Source organism: Pseudozyma hubeiensis, assembly GCF_000403515.1.
Source record: "Pseudozyma hubeiensis SY62 DNA, scaffold: PHS6, whole genome shotgun sequence".
Lineage (NCBI taxonomy): Eukaryota > Fungi > Basidiomycota > Ustilaginomycetes > Ustilaginales > Ustilaginaceae > Pseudozyma > Pseudozyma hubeiensis.
In genome coordinates this window covers 145,497-164,035 of record NW_012133788.1, presented here as the reverse complement: position 1 = coordinate 164,035, position 18,539 = coordinate 145,497, and the positions used below count along the sequence as shown (strand labels likewise).

The window sequence follows — 18,539 nt, the reverse complement described above, 5'->3', positions numbered from 1 at the left end:
GGGAAAGATAGACGCCGCTGAAATGAGGGTGCACTAGATCAGACATTGTGCCCTTTGTGCGGCTGGGTGGGAACAAGACAGGGTCGTGGTTTTGTGAAGAAGCTTGCCCCACAAATTGCGGGTCTCCTCACACAAAGGAGCCATCGCCATGAAAGGCACCTTTGCCGCTCTACAGTATCGTTGGACGACAAGTCTCATTGAATCCAGCAGCGTGCAATCCGTTCGACTGGGTCACACAGCACAGAAACAGCGTCCGGACCCGCAAGGAGTAAAGCTAAAGTACTGTATCTATTTAGCACGTTTCAAGCGCTGCCGTTCTGCTGGTGCACCCATCGCCGTCCTCCGGGCCATCATCCTTTGGTCGTCGAGTCGCTACTCCAACTCTCTCGGCGCCGCACAACATCGCTCATCCGACCCGCGCCCACAACCTCATCCTCGCCTCCCATCCCCTCGCTCTCCTGTCTGTTAGCCTCCGTCTCGGCGATCCGCGCCTCTTCCAGCATCGCCACAATGCTCGCACGGCTGCATGGATCCGCCAAAAAGTCGCTCATCCCCAGCATCTCGGCGCTCGGTCGCTTGTCCGCATCCATCTCGGTCGCCCAGTGCAAAAACGATTTCAGCTCGTGCGACACTGACCCCGGATCACGCAACGCCGGCAACCCCAGCGTTGCCGTCAGCGTGATCGCGCGCAAGGGTGGGAACTCGACCCGTGGCGGATTTCCCTCGATCATCTCCCACAGCACCACCCCGAGCGACCACACGTCGCAGCGCACATCGTACTTGTTCGCTTTGATCACCTCGGGTGCCATCCAGTACGGCGTCCCTACCACAGAGTGACGCGTGGTGACGCCCGCGCTCAGCAACCCCGCGTGCGTAAAGTCGCTCAGCTTGCTCACACCGGTGCTAGACACCATCACGTTGTCCGAGCGCACATCCCGATGCATCACTCCCTTGCCGTGCAGGAACTGCAGCGCCTCCACCAGATCACCCATGATCCGACTCATGCGTTGCTCGGAAAGGTCCACGCCTCCATCCTTCCACGCAATCACGTCCGCCAGGCTCCGCTCCGCCAGCTCGTGCACCATCCAGATGGCCTCGTCCGTGAGCACTGTAGAGTACAGGTCCAACACGTTGACGTGTCGGCACCGTCGCCATACTCCGACTTCCTTGACAAGCCCCAACAATCGCCCAGACGGCTCCTCGTCCGGATCCGTGCCAAATCGTACCACCTTGATGGCGACGCGTCGCTTCTTGACCACGTCGTTAGCCGCAAACACCGGTCCGCTCTCGCCATCGCCGATCATTTGCAGATCGCACAGCACGTCCTTTCGCAGCGGCTCCAGCTTGATAGCGTCGCGCAGATGCGAAAGCTTTGGGGAAAGCGCATCCGCTGAACAGTCTAGTTCGTACTGCGAAAGGCTGGGTGAGGCAGCAGCGCTGACGGCCGTGTTCGCGCTGAGCGGCTCTTTTCCCTGTTTCTTGCCTTGCTCTGCAGCTCGTGTTCGTTGCGCCTCTTGACCGCGCATCTGGTCGACCGCGGCCATTTTGGCTTGGAGCTCTTGCATGCTGGGCAACGCCGGTACTGGCGGCGCCGACTCGAGTCCCATCTGCATTGGCAGCATCTCCTCCAGATCCATCGACTGGCGTGCCAGCATCAGCTCACGGAACGATCGAATCGCTTCCGAGTCGTCGCCTAGCATCGATGCCGTGTCGAATCCGCTGGCGTAGTGCATCGATACCGGAAAGCGCCGCGCATCGTCTTGTGCGCGTGGACCGATCGAGATGATCGATCGAGTGTCATCAGCGTCACGGCCATTCTCGCGGCCGCGATTGACTCTGCTCGCGTTCTTCGCTTTCTTGTCCATGGCCCGGCCGGGCATGGCGCGTCTTGCTCCGTCCGCCGGAGAAGGTTGGTCGCAATTATCGAGCACCTCGACGGATTCGGCGGGAGACGCCGGTGGTGAAAGAGCTGCTTCGAAGGCCGAAGCATTCGCAAAAATGTCGCTCATGTCGAGCCGAGGAGCATGGACAGAGGGTAGACGAGGCGATCGTTCTGCTGCCGGAGAAGTGTGACCGGAGCTTCGCTTTAACGCATCGGTGTCTGCCGTGCGCCATGTCGACTCGGTCGCTCGTGGCGAAAGCAGCTCTTCGATCGACGATCCCGCAGAAGTCGCAGTGACCGGACGTTGCAGATATTGCAACTCGCGCTCATCTTGATGGGCCTTGTGATGATCACCGCCCTCCTCGACCTCCTCGCTCGGCAATGGAGGCAACGGCAAATCGCGGTTGCTGCTGACAGGGCTCCGCGAGGCGTCCGAAAAGGTTGCAGTCGCAGGCGAGCGGTCCAAATAGTCGGCACGCATCCACTCTTCGATCGTAGCGTGGTAGTCGCACGATTCGGATCGGGACACCGGGGAAGCCGCCGGTGACCGAGATGGCGGTTGGAGGAGATCAGATCCAGGCAGAGCGGCAGCGTTGCCGACATCGCCTCGAGATGCAGCTGCGTGTGTGGCAGGCATGGTGTAGAAGCCATCGGCTCCGGGCAGAATCTTTCGAACCACAGGTGCGGGCGTTGGCTTGGGTGGCGGAGGAGGTGGCGGCCCCATCGAGTCACGAGTCGAGTTGCGGGCAGACGAGCGGCCGTGGCTCGATTGAGAAAGGCCGTCGGATTCGCGCCTTCGAAAGCCAAACTGCACGCTCGACGTCGATCCGTGTGAGTGGTCGCTCATGGGGCTGCGATCCGGTCGGGACCCCAGACTGTCGGCGGACGCCTTCCTTTGCATGGGCGCCTGCATGGTTGGTGACGGCTGCATTCGCCTGCTGCTGGAGCCAGCAGAACCCATCGGACTGCTTCCGTCGTCCTGGTGCGGAAGGTGATGGGCCCATCGAGTCGACGTGGAAGGCGGATAGATGCGTGGTGGAGCGTGACGGCGTTCGCGCAGTCCGAGACCCCTGCCGACGCCATGATTGCCATCGGAAGAAGTCACGGAAGGCGCAGAGCTCGCCCAACTGTGCTGTGTCTGGTGACCCATCGTGTGGACACCATCGAGGGACGCAGGCTTTCTCTTGGCATGTTGTGCATCGTGGAGTGCCTCGGATGAAGCGGTTGCGCCTTCTGCTTCTGAATCAGCAGTGACGGAGACTGCTGGCGAGCGGGAGCGCCAGTCTCCGTGCTTAGGCGGCAAATCGGGCGAAGCAGTGTCGCGAACCGATAGACTCGGAGAAGGCGAGGCGCGATTTGGAACGCCTGCATAGCTGCCATGCCCCATAGACGAAGTCGCTACGGTGAGGGAAGGACTTCGCATGCGTGTTGACGAATGGCCAGATGAGCTTGTCTCGATGGGCGAGTTGGTCACATCACTCTCAGCAAAGTTGGAGAGATTCTTGGTGAGGATCCTGTGGGGTGCGTCTGATAGGCTTCCGCGTGTGCCTAGCGCCAAATTGGATCTGGCGGTTGCGTACGAGTCGACGGAACCACCACGAGACATAGCCGTGTCCGAGAGCGACGAAGGCGACCGTGGCTGGCGTGATTGCAAGTTCGAGCTACTCGAGCTCGGACTCATATGAGGGCTACTCGACTCGAAATTGGCCGCCGATGGAGAGACCTTGCGAGCGCCGAGTTGGCTTGCGCGGACAGGTCGCAAAACGCCCTTGGCCACGATGGCGGCCTGCGCAATCTGGACGTGCTGCACCTCGGCTTCTTCATCATCGAGATGGGTGCTGGCTTTCTTGGGCCAATCGAGACTCTCGCGCAGACTCTCCTGCATCTCATCGTCGGTAGCATTGCTCGTCTGCGAAGCTTGATGGGCAGAAAGCCCATCAAGGCCTGCATTGAGGCCGAGCGAGGCGTGCATGCGCTGCGACGCCTTTGGTGTTGCGTCCGTGGCTCCAAGAAGGTCCTTTGCACGTTGAATGTCGCGCTTTGGCGTGGCGTGAGCAGAGCTGCCGATGCCGATGCCAAGACCATTGAGATTGTTGGCACCTGCCAACTGGCTGAGCGATCTCGAGCGACGCCGGGACGACTTGTCCGTAGTCTGGTCTGCGTTTTGGGACGGCCGGGCCTTCGCATCGTGGGCATTGGAAGGGATGGAGCTGAGCAACGAGGTAGACCATTCGTCAAAGTCCTCTGCGGCGAAATCGGGCAAGAGCGGACTCTTTGCAGGCAGCAGCGTGAGATCGCTGGGTGTGTGAGGTTTGGTGGGTGAAGCGAGATCCCAGCCCTTTTCCAGGACGCTGCTGTAAGAGCTGCTAGCGCTGGATTGGATGCTGTCGCGGCGCGGCCGACCAACAACGGACGGAGCAGCAGCTGCTGAAGCCAGAACGGCGCTGAGGTCCGGGTCGGCTGCTAGCCTCTGAGACAAGATTCGCCGAGCATGGTCCGGATGGGTTCCTTGTTCGACGGCGCGCTGTACAAAGTACTCGGTCTTCTCGTGGACCAGCCTGGCAGCAGCGTGCGGATCTTCGTACATGGATTGATCGGTGACGCCTTCGGATAGCAGCACCTGGGCCCAGGAGGATGGTAGGCCCGTGTAGCCATGTGGACCGACGTCTACATGGACGTTATGCGCGACATCGTAAGGCAGCCCGATGGCTGGATCGGCGCTATCTACGAAGGTGTGTATGGTGTGGCTGGTTTCCTGAGAGGAGCTCAGGGTACGAGTGTGCGCAGAGTCATCGGACGTGCTGAAGCTGCTCTGAGCCGTACGGTTGAGCGAGTCGGTGTCGCCTGCAGAGCTAGGTGGCGACGACGCGCTGCGGATGGCTGCGTAGCTTGCATCGAGCTCAGCCGCAGCGAGCTGTGCGGTCGTGTTGGGACGACGGAGGCGAGCTGCGGAAGCCTTTTTGCCGAGTTTGCGAAGGCCGGAACCAGCTGCGGAGACGGCTGCCGAGGTCGAAGCAGTGGCGAAGCGTAATGCTGCTGACTGTTTGGAGGTACCCTCGGACTTGGCTTGTCCGGAGCACACGGGCGTTTCAAAGGCTTCGTACTGGGAGAGATGGCGGGAACGCACCTCGTCATCGGTGCGCGGCCAGTCTCGAGACGCAAGTTGGTTCGAGTCGAGGTCAACGAGCGCTTCGGGAGGTAGTTGAGGAAGGTCTCGGTCGTAATTGATGCTGGGGGATGGGGATGCGGAGGCTTTGGACCAACTGGCGTCGGCGTAGTAACGCGTCTCTTCGGGAGAGAGGTGGTTGTGCTTGGAGAGGTGGGGTGAGAAGGACTCTTGTTGGTATGGAGAAGATGATGGGTGTGAGGAAGGATGTGGAGAAGCAGTACTCGGTCTGCGATACCGAGCGATGCGACCGACGAACGAGGTTGAGGCCGTGTCGTCGTGGTCTCTCGATAGGTTGCGCAGCATGGCAACGGGGACGAATGCTGCTTTGGGAAGTCGCCGATTGGATCAGAGCTGGTTCAGGTGCGGCGTAGTGAGCATGGCGTGTAGTGGCCTCTTGTCGGAACGCTGGTAGACGTGCGATGGCTCGGCGGCTCGAAGTGATATCGATAAGCAAAGATAGACGCAGAACCGTGTGCACGATCAGAGAGCCAAAGCTAGGCTGCTGTTACTGATTGGCGATGGAGTCACTCGTTTGGAAGCAACGTTCCGAGGCGATGATATGAGATGGAAGAGGCTTGGTGGGACCTAGTAGCCACAATCGAAACGAACTACGGGTCTGGTGACTCCGTTCCCTCGAAGTACGGGGACGGGGCTCTGCCGGGCAGCGTGTGTGTGTAGCGCGTAAGGGAGCGGAAGCGGCCGCGCCGGCGACTGAATGAATAGGATAAGGCGGTGATGGTGATGGTGTTGTTTGGTGATGTCGATGAACACTTGATCAGCAAAGTGATTTGAATCGGAAAACGCTTTGGACCCCACCAAGGCGGCGTGCATGTGCGGCCAGTTGCCTTGAATTAAAATTCGAGCCAATTCGGCTCAGTCACACGCGACGCATTTCAAGTTGCTTGCCGACACCTAAGCGCCTATACAATACTTTGCGGTGTTCATAAATACGTGCCTGACTCAGAACGATGTGCATGCTATTCGAACAACTCGTGAGAGGCCAGTTCGAACGAGCTCATAGGGTATTCTTCAGAATGGATTGGAACGATACATGAGATTGCGACGGATGCGCTTGTCTGCTTGAGCTGGACAAGGAGAAGGAGGAAGGGAAGAAAATGGGGAGGGTTGAAAAGTGTTGTTCTTTCAAAGTTACAGCACGAGGCAGATCAACACACGAATTTGCAACCACGCAACCGGTGTCTCACTCGACGCAGATCCCTCAAGCACGCCCAACGGCAAAAGTGAAAATAAGGCTTGCACGACAGAAGCGACTCGCGTGGCCTCGCTCACTAAGTCCAACTCAACTTGCTTCTTTTGGCTTGGAAACCACTCGCGTCGAGTGCCCCTGCTGCTGCTGCTGCTGCTGCTGCTGCTCAAGTGCCTCGCGGAGAAAAAAAATGGAAGGCGCTTGACACACGCATGCAAAGCTCGGTCAGACCTATCCATCTCCGACTTGGCGGCTTCTGTCAGAGCGCATCGTAGATCGTAGAAGCCGTGTGGACTGAGTCTACTGCACGTCTGGGCATCGAGCATGCAGCCTTCTGCACGAAAAAGGAGTCGTGAGTGGGAGAGTGGCGAGCAACCCCATCTTGGCTGCAGCTTCAGCTCCGCCGTGACGGATCGAGCGAATCTTGGGTGGCTTTTCCAGCATCTCGTTTCATCGATTGACCAGCCGCTCGCATCTCTGTTGCGGATGTCAAGATGTGATCCGGTACCGCCGACGAGCATGTGGCGCTTGGTTGCGGTCGACTTGACACTCTGTCGAAGCGCAAACCCATTCGATCGGTTCTGCTCCGCACTTTGATCGTGTCGCTGCTGCTGCTGGTGGTGCTGCGATGGCGGCTGCGGCGGCGCAGACAGACGGTGTCTGTAGCGCGGCTCAAGGATAGCCGCCTGTCATTGGCGCGAATGTCGACTAAAGTGAGGGCATCGGGTGAGCTGCCGATCTAGTCCACCACGCTCAACGGTCAATCGGCGACTTCCGATGGATGGAGCTTTGGCTTCCAAGATCACCACTCCGTCATTCGGCACCTCCAATTGCAGCATACGGAAGCAAAGCGAGCCTGTGAAACGCTTGAATCACGATACTTTCTGTCGATCGCAGCTTGATGAAGTACCTTTCCCACATACTGTACACACAAGCTCGGCAATGACCCGACGACCTGGCGGAAAGTCAATCTATTCTGTCTCGCCTATGGATTTTTAGACGAATCGCGCACTGAACCGAAGCTCCTTGCATCAACTTTCTTCTCCTTTCATCACTAAATCTCGCAATCAACAGACGACGAGCGTACCTACCCATGCATTCAACACTCCCTGGCAGCCAACCGTACGGCTCGCCTATCACCTTGTGCCCGATCCAACACAGTGAACAGTTCGCTCTCGCCCCGGTCCTCTGCCTTGGTCCTGACCGAGAATCGTCTGACATGGCGCTGGGAGTACCATGTATCTTTCTTTGCTGCAAGATGCTTCGGCTGTCAGACCTGTCACATCTAGACCCTTGCAGAACCCGTTTACCATGTGAATATCTCTGTTGAGCACCGTCAGCATCATCCGCCGTTCTGGGTTCGCTTGCCCTCTTGTGGTAATCAGCCACTGCATGATCAGCCACGATGCAGTCGATGAGTGGCACTCGGCTCGAGGCGGCATATGGTCTGAACGAGCAGCCATCGTCGGCCTCGCGTTGCAGGCTTTGTCGTGCTTCGAAGTCTTGGACGATGTGCCTGACTGGGCTGTGTGCGCACTATCAGAGAGACTAGCATGGCATCATCACGAGCTTTTGCCAGTCATGAATCTGAACGTGAGCGACATCATTGTCCTTGGTATCAACATCATTGATACACAACTTTCCTTTCTGCCCTCCACCATCCGCATCATCATATTCGAACCATGCCTACCGTCGAACGACGTTCGCTCCCGCACTCGCTCTCCGCGGTGGCGACAAAGGGTCGTCGTCTCTTTACTCGCGACTCTGCCTCGACCACCGACCCGCAATGTGTACGCACTTCGGCGCTCAACTTGAACGAAGCGCTCGAGCAAGCGTGGGTGACCAACACATCGCCCCTCTGCCTCAGCAATCAGCTCTTATCTCCACCGCCTTCTGGTCAGGCTCACGGCTGGGGGCTTGATAACACTTTTGGGAGGAGACGTTCTTCCAACACCACGACGGCGAGCAGCACTTCGAGCGCCGGTGAGGCGCCGCAGCGTCGTCGAAAGTCGCTCTTCTCCAAGAAACAGCGCACAGAGGCACTGGTCGACGAGGCGATCCAAGAGAACACGCATTCGGATGCGCCTCGCTTTGTCGATCCGTTCGCCAGTCGATCGCGAGACGAACCTCGATCGGTTACTCCGCTCGATCCGCCGCAAAAGGACACCAGTCGTCAGAAACAACGCCAATCGACGCAGCAGAAGGAGCAGCAGAAGAAGAAGGAGGCTCTCGATCGTATCTCGGATCTAGTCTGCCTGTCGGTTCAGAGCGAAGCACAGTTGCCCTCGGACCAGGTCGGCGCCTCGTCGCCGAACCTCGGCGACAACACCTACTTCTACCCGATCGAAGCACCTCCTTCACCCACGAGCATGCACAGCAGCAGCGATACCAGCGCTCGCAGAGCCAGCATCGTCGCTTTTCCACCTCGTCTAGATGCAAGCAGAGGTCTGCGCGTCCACATGGGTGGCGACGAGGGTGAGGTAGGCAGCTGGTCTAGGCAGATCAGTCCTTCGCTCTCGACGTTTTCCACTCGCACCGATGCGTCGTGGCTAGCGAGGGTGGATCTGCGGGAAGAGATGGTGGATCCGTACGAGCTTCTGCTTCCGTCGTCGATGAAGCGTCAGTCGAGCAGGACGATCGAGAGCGAGGTGAATAAGAAGAGCTTTGCTTCGCTCAAGGCTGAGCTTGGACATGGGGTGGAAGCGTATCCTTTCCCTATCCGAGTGAATGCTTCTGAGCCATTGTCGCAGGGATCAGCTGGATGGTGGCCGTCGGAGGCAAGTCAGCCATCACTGCAGCCACTGCCACCGCTACGACCCGTGAGGAATCCGATGCGAAGCAGATCCAAGAGTCTCTGCAGCTCCTCTAGGTCGCCGAAAGATAGCCCGTCCTCTTCGCCTCCTCCTCCAGTTCCAGCTCTGCCCTCCGCGTCGCCGACGGGGTTGGTCGGACCGTACAACTTGACACCCGCCAATACCCCACCTCGATCCAGACCCACGTCGGAACATCGAGGTCGAGGTCGATGTGATAGCTTGACCTCGGCTGCTTCGACTTCTTCATTGCAGAACGCTCCGTTCCACACGCCAACTTTCGGTTCGAGTTCGAGTTGGACGAGATTGCCTGTTTGACAGAGCGCAGCTGCATGTAGTTTCATAAGTCCCTTTAATCCACACGTTCGTTGCGTCCCTTAATCGAGAGGTTGATGCTGATGCTGCGGTTATGAGATTGTCGAGATACAAGTACAACTGTTGCGGGGTGCCAGAAAAGCTATGCCTCTTTCAAGAGCTTCTTTAGAACGTCGCGCTGTGGTTTCGACACCTGTAAGAGCAAATCGCGTATGAATGTATAAGCAGAGTTAGCTTTTGTCACCGACGCAGACTCAAACCATGGCGGGAACGCTGTCGCGACCGTGCAAGCTGCCACTCACCTTCCAGTACAAATCTCTGTTGTTGACGTTCTTTTCAAAGCGCACATTGGGTCCGAGCTCTTGACGCGCGATGAGCTTGTGTTCCAGTTCAGCTGCTACGTCTGTGGAAGCTGCTGGTCTCGCGGGTTTCGATGCTAATGCCGTAGTGGTGGTGGTCTTTTGGGCCGAGGTTGATGGTGGGAGACGCAGTGATTCGATTGCTGATGCGGGGAGGGGCTTGACTTTGAGTAGTCTGATGGCTGATGACCTCATGGTGAGTATGTGATGCGTGGGCTGGAGCTAGATCGCTGGCGAGGGTGATGACGGTACCGAAGGTGGTGGTGGTTGTTGGTGATGGTGAGCGAGAGTGGAAATCGGAAGGGAGCGGCGACTTTTTTGGTAAATCTGGAAGAAAAGTCTCGAAATGAACTTCCGGCCGACAGAGGAGAGCGGTCTATACTCCACATTCAAGCGAGCGCCAAAAGTGTTGGTCTGACGCGCACTGACTTGCAGCTAACTTAGCTCGTGTTGGTAATGATCATCCTTCTGACCGTCGTACCACCATCCACCTGCTCTTCATCGAGCTGCGCCGTCAAGGCAGCCAGAACAAGCCAACACTCGGCCTTTCAGCATCTGAAAGCGCCCTGAACACCCAACGCTGCACGATGGCTGACCGCCCCTCCTTGATACAACAGGTGTCGTCCATCACAGGATGCAACGAGTACCAGGCCGAGACCGTGTTGGAGAGGTCCAATTGGGATGTCGAGCGAGCCATGAACTCATACTTTGACGACCCTCCGCCAGAAGTGAGTTGTCAACGGAGCCTTCCTCAATGCTTTCCTGCAAGTGCTGACCCTGATCCTGGCCTTAAACTTCGACACGCACAGCAAAGACCGCCGACGATCACAAATCCGCAGAGCACGTCCAACGCCGTCGCTCCCTATCAAGGGTTCGATGAGTCGGCTGCATCTAAATGGGACGTCCCCAACAACCCTGCCTACGTACCTCCCCCAGGTCCACCACCAACATCGAACACAGGTTGGGGTGCAAACAACAAAGGTGCGCAGCTCACGGCCTCTCCATCTTGCCAAATCAGTCCATAGCTGACTAGTCTTCTTCATTGCGCAATACAGACGTAATAGATTTGACCAACGACGGCGAAGCAGACGACGACCTCCGAAGAGCCATGGCAGCATCGCTGCAAGATCACCAATCCCAGCAACAATCCTACCGAACCCCCGCAGCCCCGTCAAGCACAGTTGGCGTAAGTGACACCACAGGATGGACCGAGGAAGAGCACGAAGACGCACAGATGGAACAGGCACTCCGCGACAGCCTCACGGTGGCCGGGGAGCATTTCGACCATAGCTGGACTTCATGGTTGGGCAAAGTAGGCGCGCCGGGATTTCGCTTCGACTACGAGGGACGTGCGGCTGGTGCGCCTGACAGACACGACGAGATGGAGCTGGTGAAGGACGACGTGCAGGATGACGTCGTGGAGATCAGTGACGATGATATGCCGCCGGAGGAAGAAGAGAAGGAGGAAGCGATACCAGAGCTGCCGGGCCGTGGCTACAGGCTGCGCGATCGAAGCAAACTCGTCAGACCGAACAACGCGCCGCAGACGCTGTCCGAGATGGGCCTCATCACCAAATGCGATCGCACATACGGACGGAGGACGCAGTCTCGAGGGATTGGAAGAGGACGCAGGGGCAGAGGTGTAAAGAGAAGAGGTAGCTGGCATCTCGTGCGCTCTCCGAACGACTGGTCTTTCGCTTCAAGTACGACATTACGAATCACATCGCTGACCTTGACTTTTTCTCCACTTCTTACACTTGACAGGAGCTGGGAATGTCCGAAGACGAACAACTACGACAGGCGCTAGAAGCAAGTGTACAGAGCCACCACGATCTGTTGCAGTCGACGGGCTCGGGGGCTCGCACACCGGCGTTGCCGCAACACCTCGAAACGGATGTTCAGGTACGTCGAGAGGCGGGAGCACCGATGGCGATGGTTGCACCGTTTGCGTCGCTCGAAGTGGCTGCGGCGATACTGCAGGCTCTGTACGCCGCCCCGCCAGTCCGCGCCGCGTTCCTAGCGAGTCGACCCGTCGACACGCGTGGCTCAGACCTGTCGAACTACTGGAAAGGATCTCCGCCCACCGACTCCGCTTCCTCCTCCGACTCGATCGCGCAGACCGCACTCGACGCTCACATCGACCTCACGCGGCGCATCCAGACGCTCTTCGCATTCGCCACGCTCACCGAACGCCCGCTGTGCGTCGTCAAGGACGTTACTGCGATGACGCCGAGCGAAGTCGTTGCTCGGGGTTCGGATCACACTGCACCGTGCAAAGTCGCCAGCCTGTATTACGAATTTCTCGTAGAGTCGTTGGGTAAGCACGTCGCGGCGTACTCGGAGATGATCCTTTCCACGCCCACCACCGAGCCGGAGGCGACGGATGCGCTGTGGATGACCGACGCGTTGTTCCTTTCTTCTGGCGCAGCAGCGGTGAGTTCTCCGGTGGAAGAACCGCCGAAGATGGAACAAAGGAGATCGGTTATCCAGCTGAGACACGATTCGGTGAATTCGGATGTGTACTCTTGTCTGCGCACCGCATTGGCCTCCGATGGAGAAGGGGCGCTGTTGACCAACCCGGCAAATGTCATCGGTATGTTGGTAGATCATGCCAATGTGTCATCGACCGAGTCAGCGTTCACGATACAGGAGAGGATTCATTTGGATTCGCTCATGTGGGATCGACGACAGGGCGTGAGGTTGGATTCCGAGTTGAAGGATTTGGAGATGGTGAGGTTGGAGATGATGCGCAGCGAATTGGAAACGAGGAAGCGCAAGTTGATGGGGGATGGGGGCAGGGCGGTGGGGGAAGTGCTGGGTGGTGCGAGGAGGTATTTCGATCAAGTGGCTGCAGGGTCGGGGGAAGGAGATGAGGTCCGATCCGCGTCGTTGAAGGAGGCAGCACCACAGATCGACAAGATCGTCGCTGCAGTCGATGCGGATCTCGTAGCAACGGACGAGTTGATCGCAAAGGTCCAGGGGAGGATAGATGCGAAACGCGCAACGGTCAGGGAGAGAGCGAAACGGGAAGCTGAGAATCCGGAGTGGAATCAGCTGGCGTACGATCTGTGCGCGGTGCTCGTGCACGAGGCAGGTCGTATAGTGACCATGGTCAAGCACGGCGAAGCCTGGTGGAAGGTGAGTGGAGGGAGGGTGGTGAGAGTGGAGAAGGAGGAGGTGAGGATGGGCAGGAAAGAGGATCCTTGTTTGGGGGTGTTTTGGTTGATCTATGCGAAAGCGGCAGGGGAGGGAGAGGGTGGAGCGGAAGGATTGATCGGGGAGGGAATGAAGGCAGCGGTGGCAGACGATAATCTGACGTACGAGAGCGAGCTGTTGTCTTTGATCAGGTCAGATGCTGCCAGCGTTGGATCGATGGATGGCGATGCAGGAGGAGAGGCAGGAGAGCGTGCAGCGGCGGATGTGAATATGGTGATTGCGGGTGAGGAGGGCAAGTCTCCGAAGACGGGTTAAAAGGTGGCAACAAGAGAAATGGCACGAATCACATACAGCTGTTCAATCCCCCTCACAGTCTGTGAAAAGATGCCACGGACAAGACGCGCAGAACTTTCGGCGAGTTTTGATGTTGATGCTGTTGCATTTTGATGGCACATGAGCGTGCACACAGGATGGGTGTGGTGATACAATGTCATTGGTTCGACTGTTCAGAATCTCCTCTCTCTCTCTAAGCGACAACCCTCGCCTTCTTATCACCGTCCTTCTTCCCAGCCGCATCCCTCGCCTGCGCAGCAGCCAAATGTCTCCTCCAACCTTCGACGCTCTTGGTCCTACCCCAACCCCTCCTCAACGCGCTCCTCTTCATGTTCTGATCCTTTGCACGTTCGGTCTCGAACCCGTTTCTACCCACTTTCGCCTCGAGCTTGATGCGTCTCGCATCGGCACGTGTTCGGGGTGCGTTGCGCGTGTAGTGTTCCCAGGCCATCGAGTAGAGTTCTCCGCCGGCGGGGTACGGAGAGGGAAGATCGGTGCGGAACGTCCAGCGTGGTTTGCCGTCTGAGAAGGTGCGGTGCGGGACGATGGTCGGGTGACGGACGTAGATGGTGGAGCAGGTGGTGAAGGATACTTCGAGGTAGGGGGGGATGAAGAGGAACGGGGCGGCGTAGTCGGGGAGTGTGAAGGGGTGGACGCCAGGGGGAAGGGTTTTGTCGCGGGATTTGCCTTTGGAGGCGGAGGATGAGGAGGAGGGTTGAGCTTCGGAGGTGGATTCTGATGTGGATGCGTCGGAAGCTGGTGATGCGTCGGCAGAGGCGGGGTCCTTGGACTCGGCTGCATCTGCGTCGGCCTGGTCTTCCTTGACTTCCTCAGTCTCGCTCTGAGCAGCTTTGGTAGCATCCTCCTCGCCCGTGACTTGGTCGTTGACCATCTGCGCCTTTGCCTTCTTGGCGGCCTCCTCGCTCAGCATGGGTACCGCGCTTGGTTCGACACTGATCAGATCGCCGGGCTGAAGCAGCTGATTCGGGTTGCTGCACTTGACCCCATTCAGCTTGACCTTTCCCTGAACCACCATGCTCCTCGACTCGTACGCCGACCTAGCAAAACAAGATCGGAAAACGACGACATCCAACCTCCTCTCCACATCCCTCATGAACAACGAAGCCGTGGGCATCTGGTCCATCTCCTCCACTACTTTTTGCTGTGTCACCGTCGAGTACCCCGAGCCCGCCTCTTTCGCGCTTGATTCCGGAGTGATATCTCTTCTGGCTTTGAGAGCTTTATCAAAGAGGCCACCTCGTCTAGGACCCGAGGCAGAAGTGGAAGCAGCGGATACCTGAGGTGGGACGAAACTCGGCAGATCGGTGGGAAGGAACCACCTCTTGAAGCGTTTCTCAGGGATCCAGTCGCCGTGATATGCTCGGAGGAAACGTTTGGATCGCCATCGTTGCTGATACATGGTGAGCGAGGTCTTGGTGAAGGAGGTTTGGGAGGCGTGGAAGGGGACGGTGGAGCGGGCGATGGTGTTGTAGAGGTTGCGAGCGGACCACGACATGCGTGGCATGACGGTCTCGTGGCTGAAGACCTTGGCTTTGCGCATGATGGGCGATGTGCTGTCGAGAAGTGCTGGGCGGGGTTAAACCCTAGTTGCGCTGTGTCGATTGATGAGGGGGCGGCGGGTCAATCGCAAAGGTCGCGAGCTTAGTCCGCGTAGCGACAGTCGACCGGATGGGGCTGCAGCAGTGAAATGTGCGTTCCTGCGCCGTATGCTACTGCCTTGAAGGAGAGGTTGACGGGGACGATGGACAGGTTGGCAACTGTGCGAGGAGGTGATCAGACGAGCCGCTCCGTGACAAAGACTCTCTCGACTTTTCGGGAGAGCCGCCTGAGAAGAAATCCTCCAAAAAAGTCGAAATCACGTGGATCAGTCCAATCGGGTCTTTGGTCCCGATATCTCAGATCATCTCGATTACCTGTATTTCACCCGATTCTTGCACACAATCGGACGACATCGGATGTGACGGATCTGCCATGCGAGAGGTGGGCTCAAGCACGCCATAGGTGCATCAAGTGCATCGAATGCAAAGCCACACACGAATCTCTCTCATTTCGACCTTCGACAAGTTCTTCCTGACGCGCTCACGGTGGCAGACAACGCAGCGGTACAGGCAGAGATCGACGTCGTTGGTCAAGCTACGTTATGCGATCACCTTGACATTCGCTGCTTATGAAGTATGGTGCCATTCAGGGGGTCTTCAAGATTCGGAATGTCCAGGCGCAGAACAGATCTCCTGATAGTCTCGGCTGGTCTGTGCATGGGAGACAGCGACCAGCTTCAACTCCGGGTAGCAAGCAAGCAAGCGTGGCCACGTCGGTCTGGATGAGCACGTTCTTGTGGATCTGCATCGCCGAACAAGGGTCTGCGTGAGGGAGCTGTGAAAGCAGACTGCCTGCCAGAAGCAGCAATTTGCCACAAGGCTGGAAGGCAAAAGACACACACACGCGCTGGCTCTGTTTGGAAGCGTTTGTTGGATGGGATGATTTTCACCCGATTCTTCGTTGGTGCAGGACACCGTGTCAAAGCCGGTGATGATTTCTTCCAAAAGACCCTGTGAGACAGTCCAAGTGCCTCCTCAAAGAATGTCGCACGTCCCCTCCGTGTCGTGATTTTCTGGCCGAATTTTTTTCTTCTTGCCCATCAATCAGTCACCACGGTCGATCCTTACGAGGCTCTGCGTCGCTCTGCCGCTCTCTGTGTGTGCGTCCTGGTGTTCGTGCTCGTGCTCGTGCTCGTGTTGGCCTGCAAAGCTTGACATCCGCCGTCGCCGCCTGCTTGTGTCGCCTGTGTTGGGACTTTCTACTTTCCACTTCTTCTTCTTGTTCCTCTTCCACATTCACCTCTGTCATCCCTTCATACCCCTCTCCTCCCGCCCTCCTCACACATACATCAATATGCCTGCCAACGTTCGCGTCCTCCCCGAGGGTCACTTCCTCTTCACCTCCGAGTCGGTCGGTGAGGGTCACCCAGACAAGATCTGTGACCAGGTTTCCGATGCCATCCTCGTAAGTTTCCGATGCAACCGATACCGAGTGCAGCACTCTCCACGCGAAAAATAAATTCCTTCCGCCGCTCTGGAGCTCAGACGTGCCAAGTTTCGATCTGGAAGAGCAGCGCAGGCTCGCGCTAGAAGAACAGCTGTCGAGGCAGCTAAGGGGCTCGAACGAAGCGCTGGCGAGAAGGAGCCGCGAGGAGCTGATGATTAGCCGGAGATTCGCTCGTTCCACTCGGTATCGGCAGCAGCAGGATCTTTGAGATTGCGAGCCAGCTGACACTTGTTTTCCTTTCCACTATTCTCCGCTTTCATCGCTGCACAGGACGCCTGCCTCGAGCAGGACCCCAACTCCAAGGTCGCCTGTGAGACCGCCTCCAAGACTGGTATGATCATGGTCTTTGGTGAGATCTCCACCAAGGCTCAGATCGACTACCAGAAGGTCATCCGTGACACCATCAAACAGATCGGCTACGACTCGTCCGAGAAGGGTTTCGACTACAAGACGTGCAACGTGCTCGTCGCCATCGAGCAGCAGTCGCCCGATATTGCCCAGGGTCTCGACCACGGTTCGCTCGAGGACCACGGAGCCGGTGACCAGGGTATCATGTTCGGCTACGCCACCGACGAGACCCCCGAGTTGATGCCCTTGACGCTCATGCTCTCGCACAAGCTCAACCTGGCCATGTCCGCCGCCCGCCGCGACGGCTCGCTCGGATGGCTCCGACCCGACTCCAAGACCCAGGTCACCGTCGAGTACAAGAAGGACAACGGTGCCACCATCCCTCTGCGTGTCGACACCGTCGTCATTTCCACCCAGCACGCCGAGGAGATCTCCACCGAGGAGCTTCGTTCCGAGATCATGGAGAAGATCGTCAAGAAGGTCATTCCCTCGAACCTGCTCGACAACGACACCATCTACCACATTCAGCCTTCGGGACGCTTCGTCATTGGTGGTCCCCAGGGTGACGCCGGTCTCACTGGCCGAAAGATCATTGTCGACACCTACGGTGGTTGGGGTGCCCACGGTGGTGGTGCCTTCTCCGGCAAGGACTTCTCCAAGGTCGACCGATCCGCCGCCTACACCGCGCGATGGGTTGCCAAGTCGCTCGTTGCTGCTGGCCTCGCTCGCCGTGTTCTGGTGCAGTTCTCGTACGCCATCGGTGTGGCCGACCCTCTCTCGGTGTTCGTCGACACGTACGGCACCGGTAAGAAGACGGACGAGGAGCTCGTCAAGATCATCCGCAGCAACTTCAACCTGCGTCCCGGTGTGATCGTCAAGGACCTCGGACTGCAGAAGCCCCAGTACCGGGCTACCGCTGCCGGTGGTCACTTTGGCCGACCCGAGTTCTCGTGGGAGCAGCCCAAGCAGCTCAACTTCTAAAGCAGCGGCAGTGTCTCTGTGCCTCCTTTCGGCGGCTGATCTCGCTCCCGCTTTAGCTTAAAGGTCTCCTCGATGGATCCTCAGCAAGGATCCGTCTGGTCGATTCAACATCGTTTCTTGCCCCGCATTTTCTTCTTCTTTCTTCTTCTTCTCTACATGTGTTACCACCATCTTTTTTCCTTCTTCTTTGTTTCCGTTCCGAACGGTTGTTTCTCCTTGCCGGTTTCTTTGTAGTGTTATTCCGTGTCGCTATCTCTCCGTCTCTCTCTTGCATAGATTCCCAACCCCCGACAAACCTCGCGCCCGAACATTTGTACTACCTCTGCACTGTTGTCGCTAGCGCTTCGTCCCGCATACATCGCTTCGTCGCACACACACACCTACATTCACGCATCCAGGGGATTCGTTTCCCTGTCACAAAACGCTACGTCACTAGCAGTAATACCAATACCACGTCAACCGTGCTTGATTCCTTGGATTTGTGTCTCGAGTGACCTTAATGAGGTTGACACTGGGGCGGATAGGCAACAGCCTATGTAGACAGTCAAGCAGGGATTGAGCCGAGCTCATTGCCAGTAGATCCGATCGGGCGACACTTGCAACCAATTGTATCTCGATGGGCGTTCGGAAGTTGTGACGGCCGAGAGGTCAAGCACTTTGTCTCGGCTGTCCAGCTCGTGTGAGCTTGTGTGTTTCGCGACGCGCTCTTCTGAAGCGTCAAATTACGACCGAATGCATGAGAATTATCGAATAAAATTGGCTTTTTCCGCTTTCGTCGAGACCGGGATTGGCAGGCATATCAGGCAATTCGAACGCGTAAATGAAAATTCGAGGCTGCAGCGAGGCACAAAAATGAGGTGAGCTGCAGATTTACATATTTTCTACTTTGCATCGAGCGAGCGGCAGTCGACTG

At 57.5% G+C, this 18,539-nt stretch overlaps 7 protein-coding genes across 7 annotated transcripts; 4 read left to right on the top strand and 3 right to left on the bottom strand.

Moving 5' to 3' along the window:
- Positions 1-350: 350 nt before the first annotated feature.
- Positions 351-5,354, bottom strand: PHSY_000410 (likely protein kinase; the record flags this gene model as incomplete). The annotated part of the gene is made up of 1 exon (XM_012331050.1): positions 351-5,354. One exon carries the CDS (start codon positions 5,352-5,354, stop codon positions 351-353), a length of 5,004 nt encoding a protein of 1,667 aa, XP_012186440.1.
- An 846-nt stretch (positions 5,355-6,200) lies between these two features.
- Positions 6,201-7,721, bottom strand: PHSY_000409 (hypothetical protein; the record flags this gene model as incomplete). Its single annotated transcript, XM_012331049.1, has 2 exons — positions 6,201-6,944; positions 7,569-7,721. The coding sequence occupies 2 exons, from the start codon at positions 7,719-7,721 to the stop codon at positions 6,201-6,203; spliced, it is 897 nt and encodes a 298-aa protein (XP_012186439.1).
- A 219-nt stretch (positions 7,722-7,940) lies between these two features.
- PHSY_000408 (hypothetical protein) lies at positions 7,941-9,386 on the top strand (the record flags this gene model as incomplete). The annotated part of the gene is made up of 1 exon (XM_012331048.1): positions 7,941-9,386. One exon carries the CDS (start codon positions 7,941-7,943, stop codon positions 9,384-9,386), a length of 1,446 nt encoding a protein of 481 aa, XP_012186438.1.
- A 369-nt stretch (positions 9,387-9,755) lies between these two features.
- On the top strand, positions 9,756-11,549 carry PHSY_000407 (p47 protein; the record flags this gene model as incomplete). The annotated part of the gene is made up of 3 exons (XM_012331047.1): positions 9,756-9,942; positions 10,178-10,702; positions 10,798-11,549. 3 exons carry the CDS (start codon positions 9,756-9,758, stop codon positions 11,547-11,549), a joined length of 1,464 nt encoding a protein of 487 aa, XP_012186437.1.
- A 125-nt stretch (positions 11,550-11,674) lies between these two features.
- Positions 11,675-13,213, top strand: PHSY_000406 (hypothetical protein; the record flags this gene model as incomplete). Its single annotated transcript, XM_012331046.1, has 1 exon — positions 11,675-13,213. One exon carries the CDS (start codon positions 11,675-11,677, stop codon positions 13,211-13,213), a length of 1,539 nt encoding a protein of 512 aa, XP_012186436.1.
- A 211-nt stretch (positions 13,214-13,424) lies between these two features.
- Positions 13,425-14,792, bottom strand: PHSY_000405 (likely mitochondrial ribosomal protein; the record flags this gene model as incomplete). Its single annotated transcript, XM_012331045.1, has 1 exon — positions 13,425-14,792. One exon carries the CDS (start codon positions 14,790-14,792, stop codon positions 13,425-13,427), a length of 1,368 nt encoding a protein of 455 aa, XP_012186435.1.
- Positions 14,793-16,144: 1,352 nt separating this feature from the next.
- On the top strand, positions 16,145-17,626 carry PHSY_000404 (S-adenosylmethionine synthetase; the record flags this gene model as incomplete). Its single annotated transcript, XM_012331044.1, has 2 exons — positions 16,145-16,255; positions 16,568-17,626. 2 exons carry the CDS (start codon positions 16,145-16,147, stop codon positions 17,624-17,626), a joined length of 1,170 nt encoding a protein of 389 aa, XP_012186434.1.
- Between the last annotated feature and the right edge of the window lie 913 nt (positions 17,627-18,539).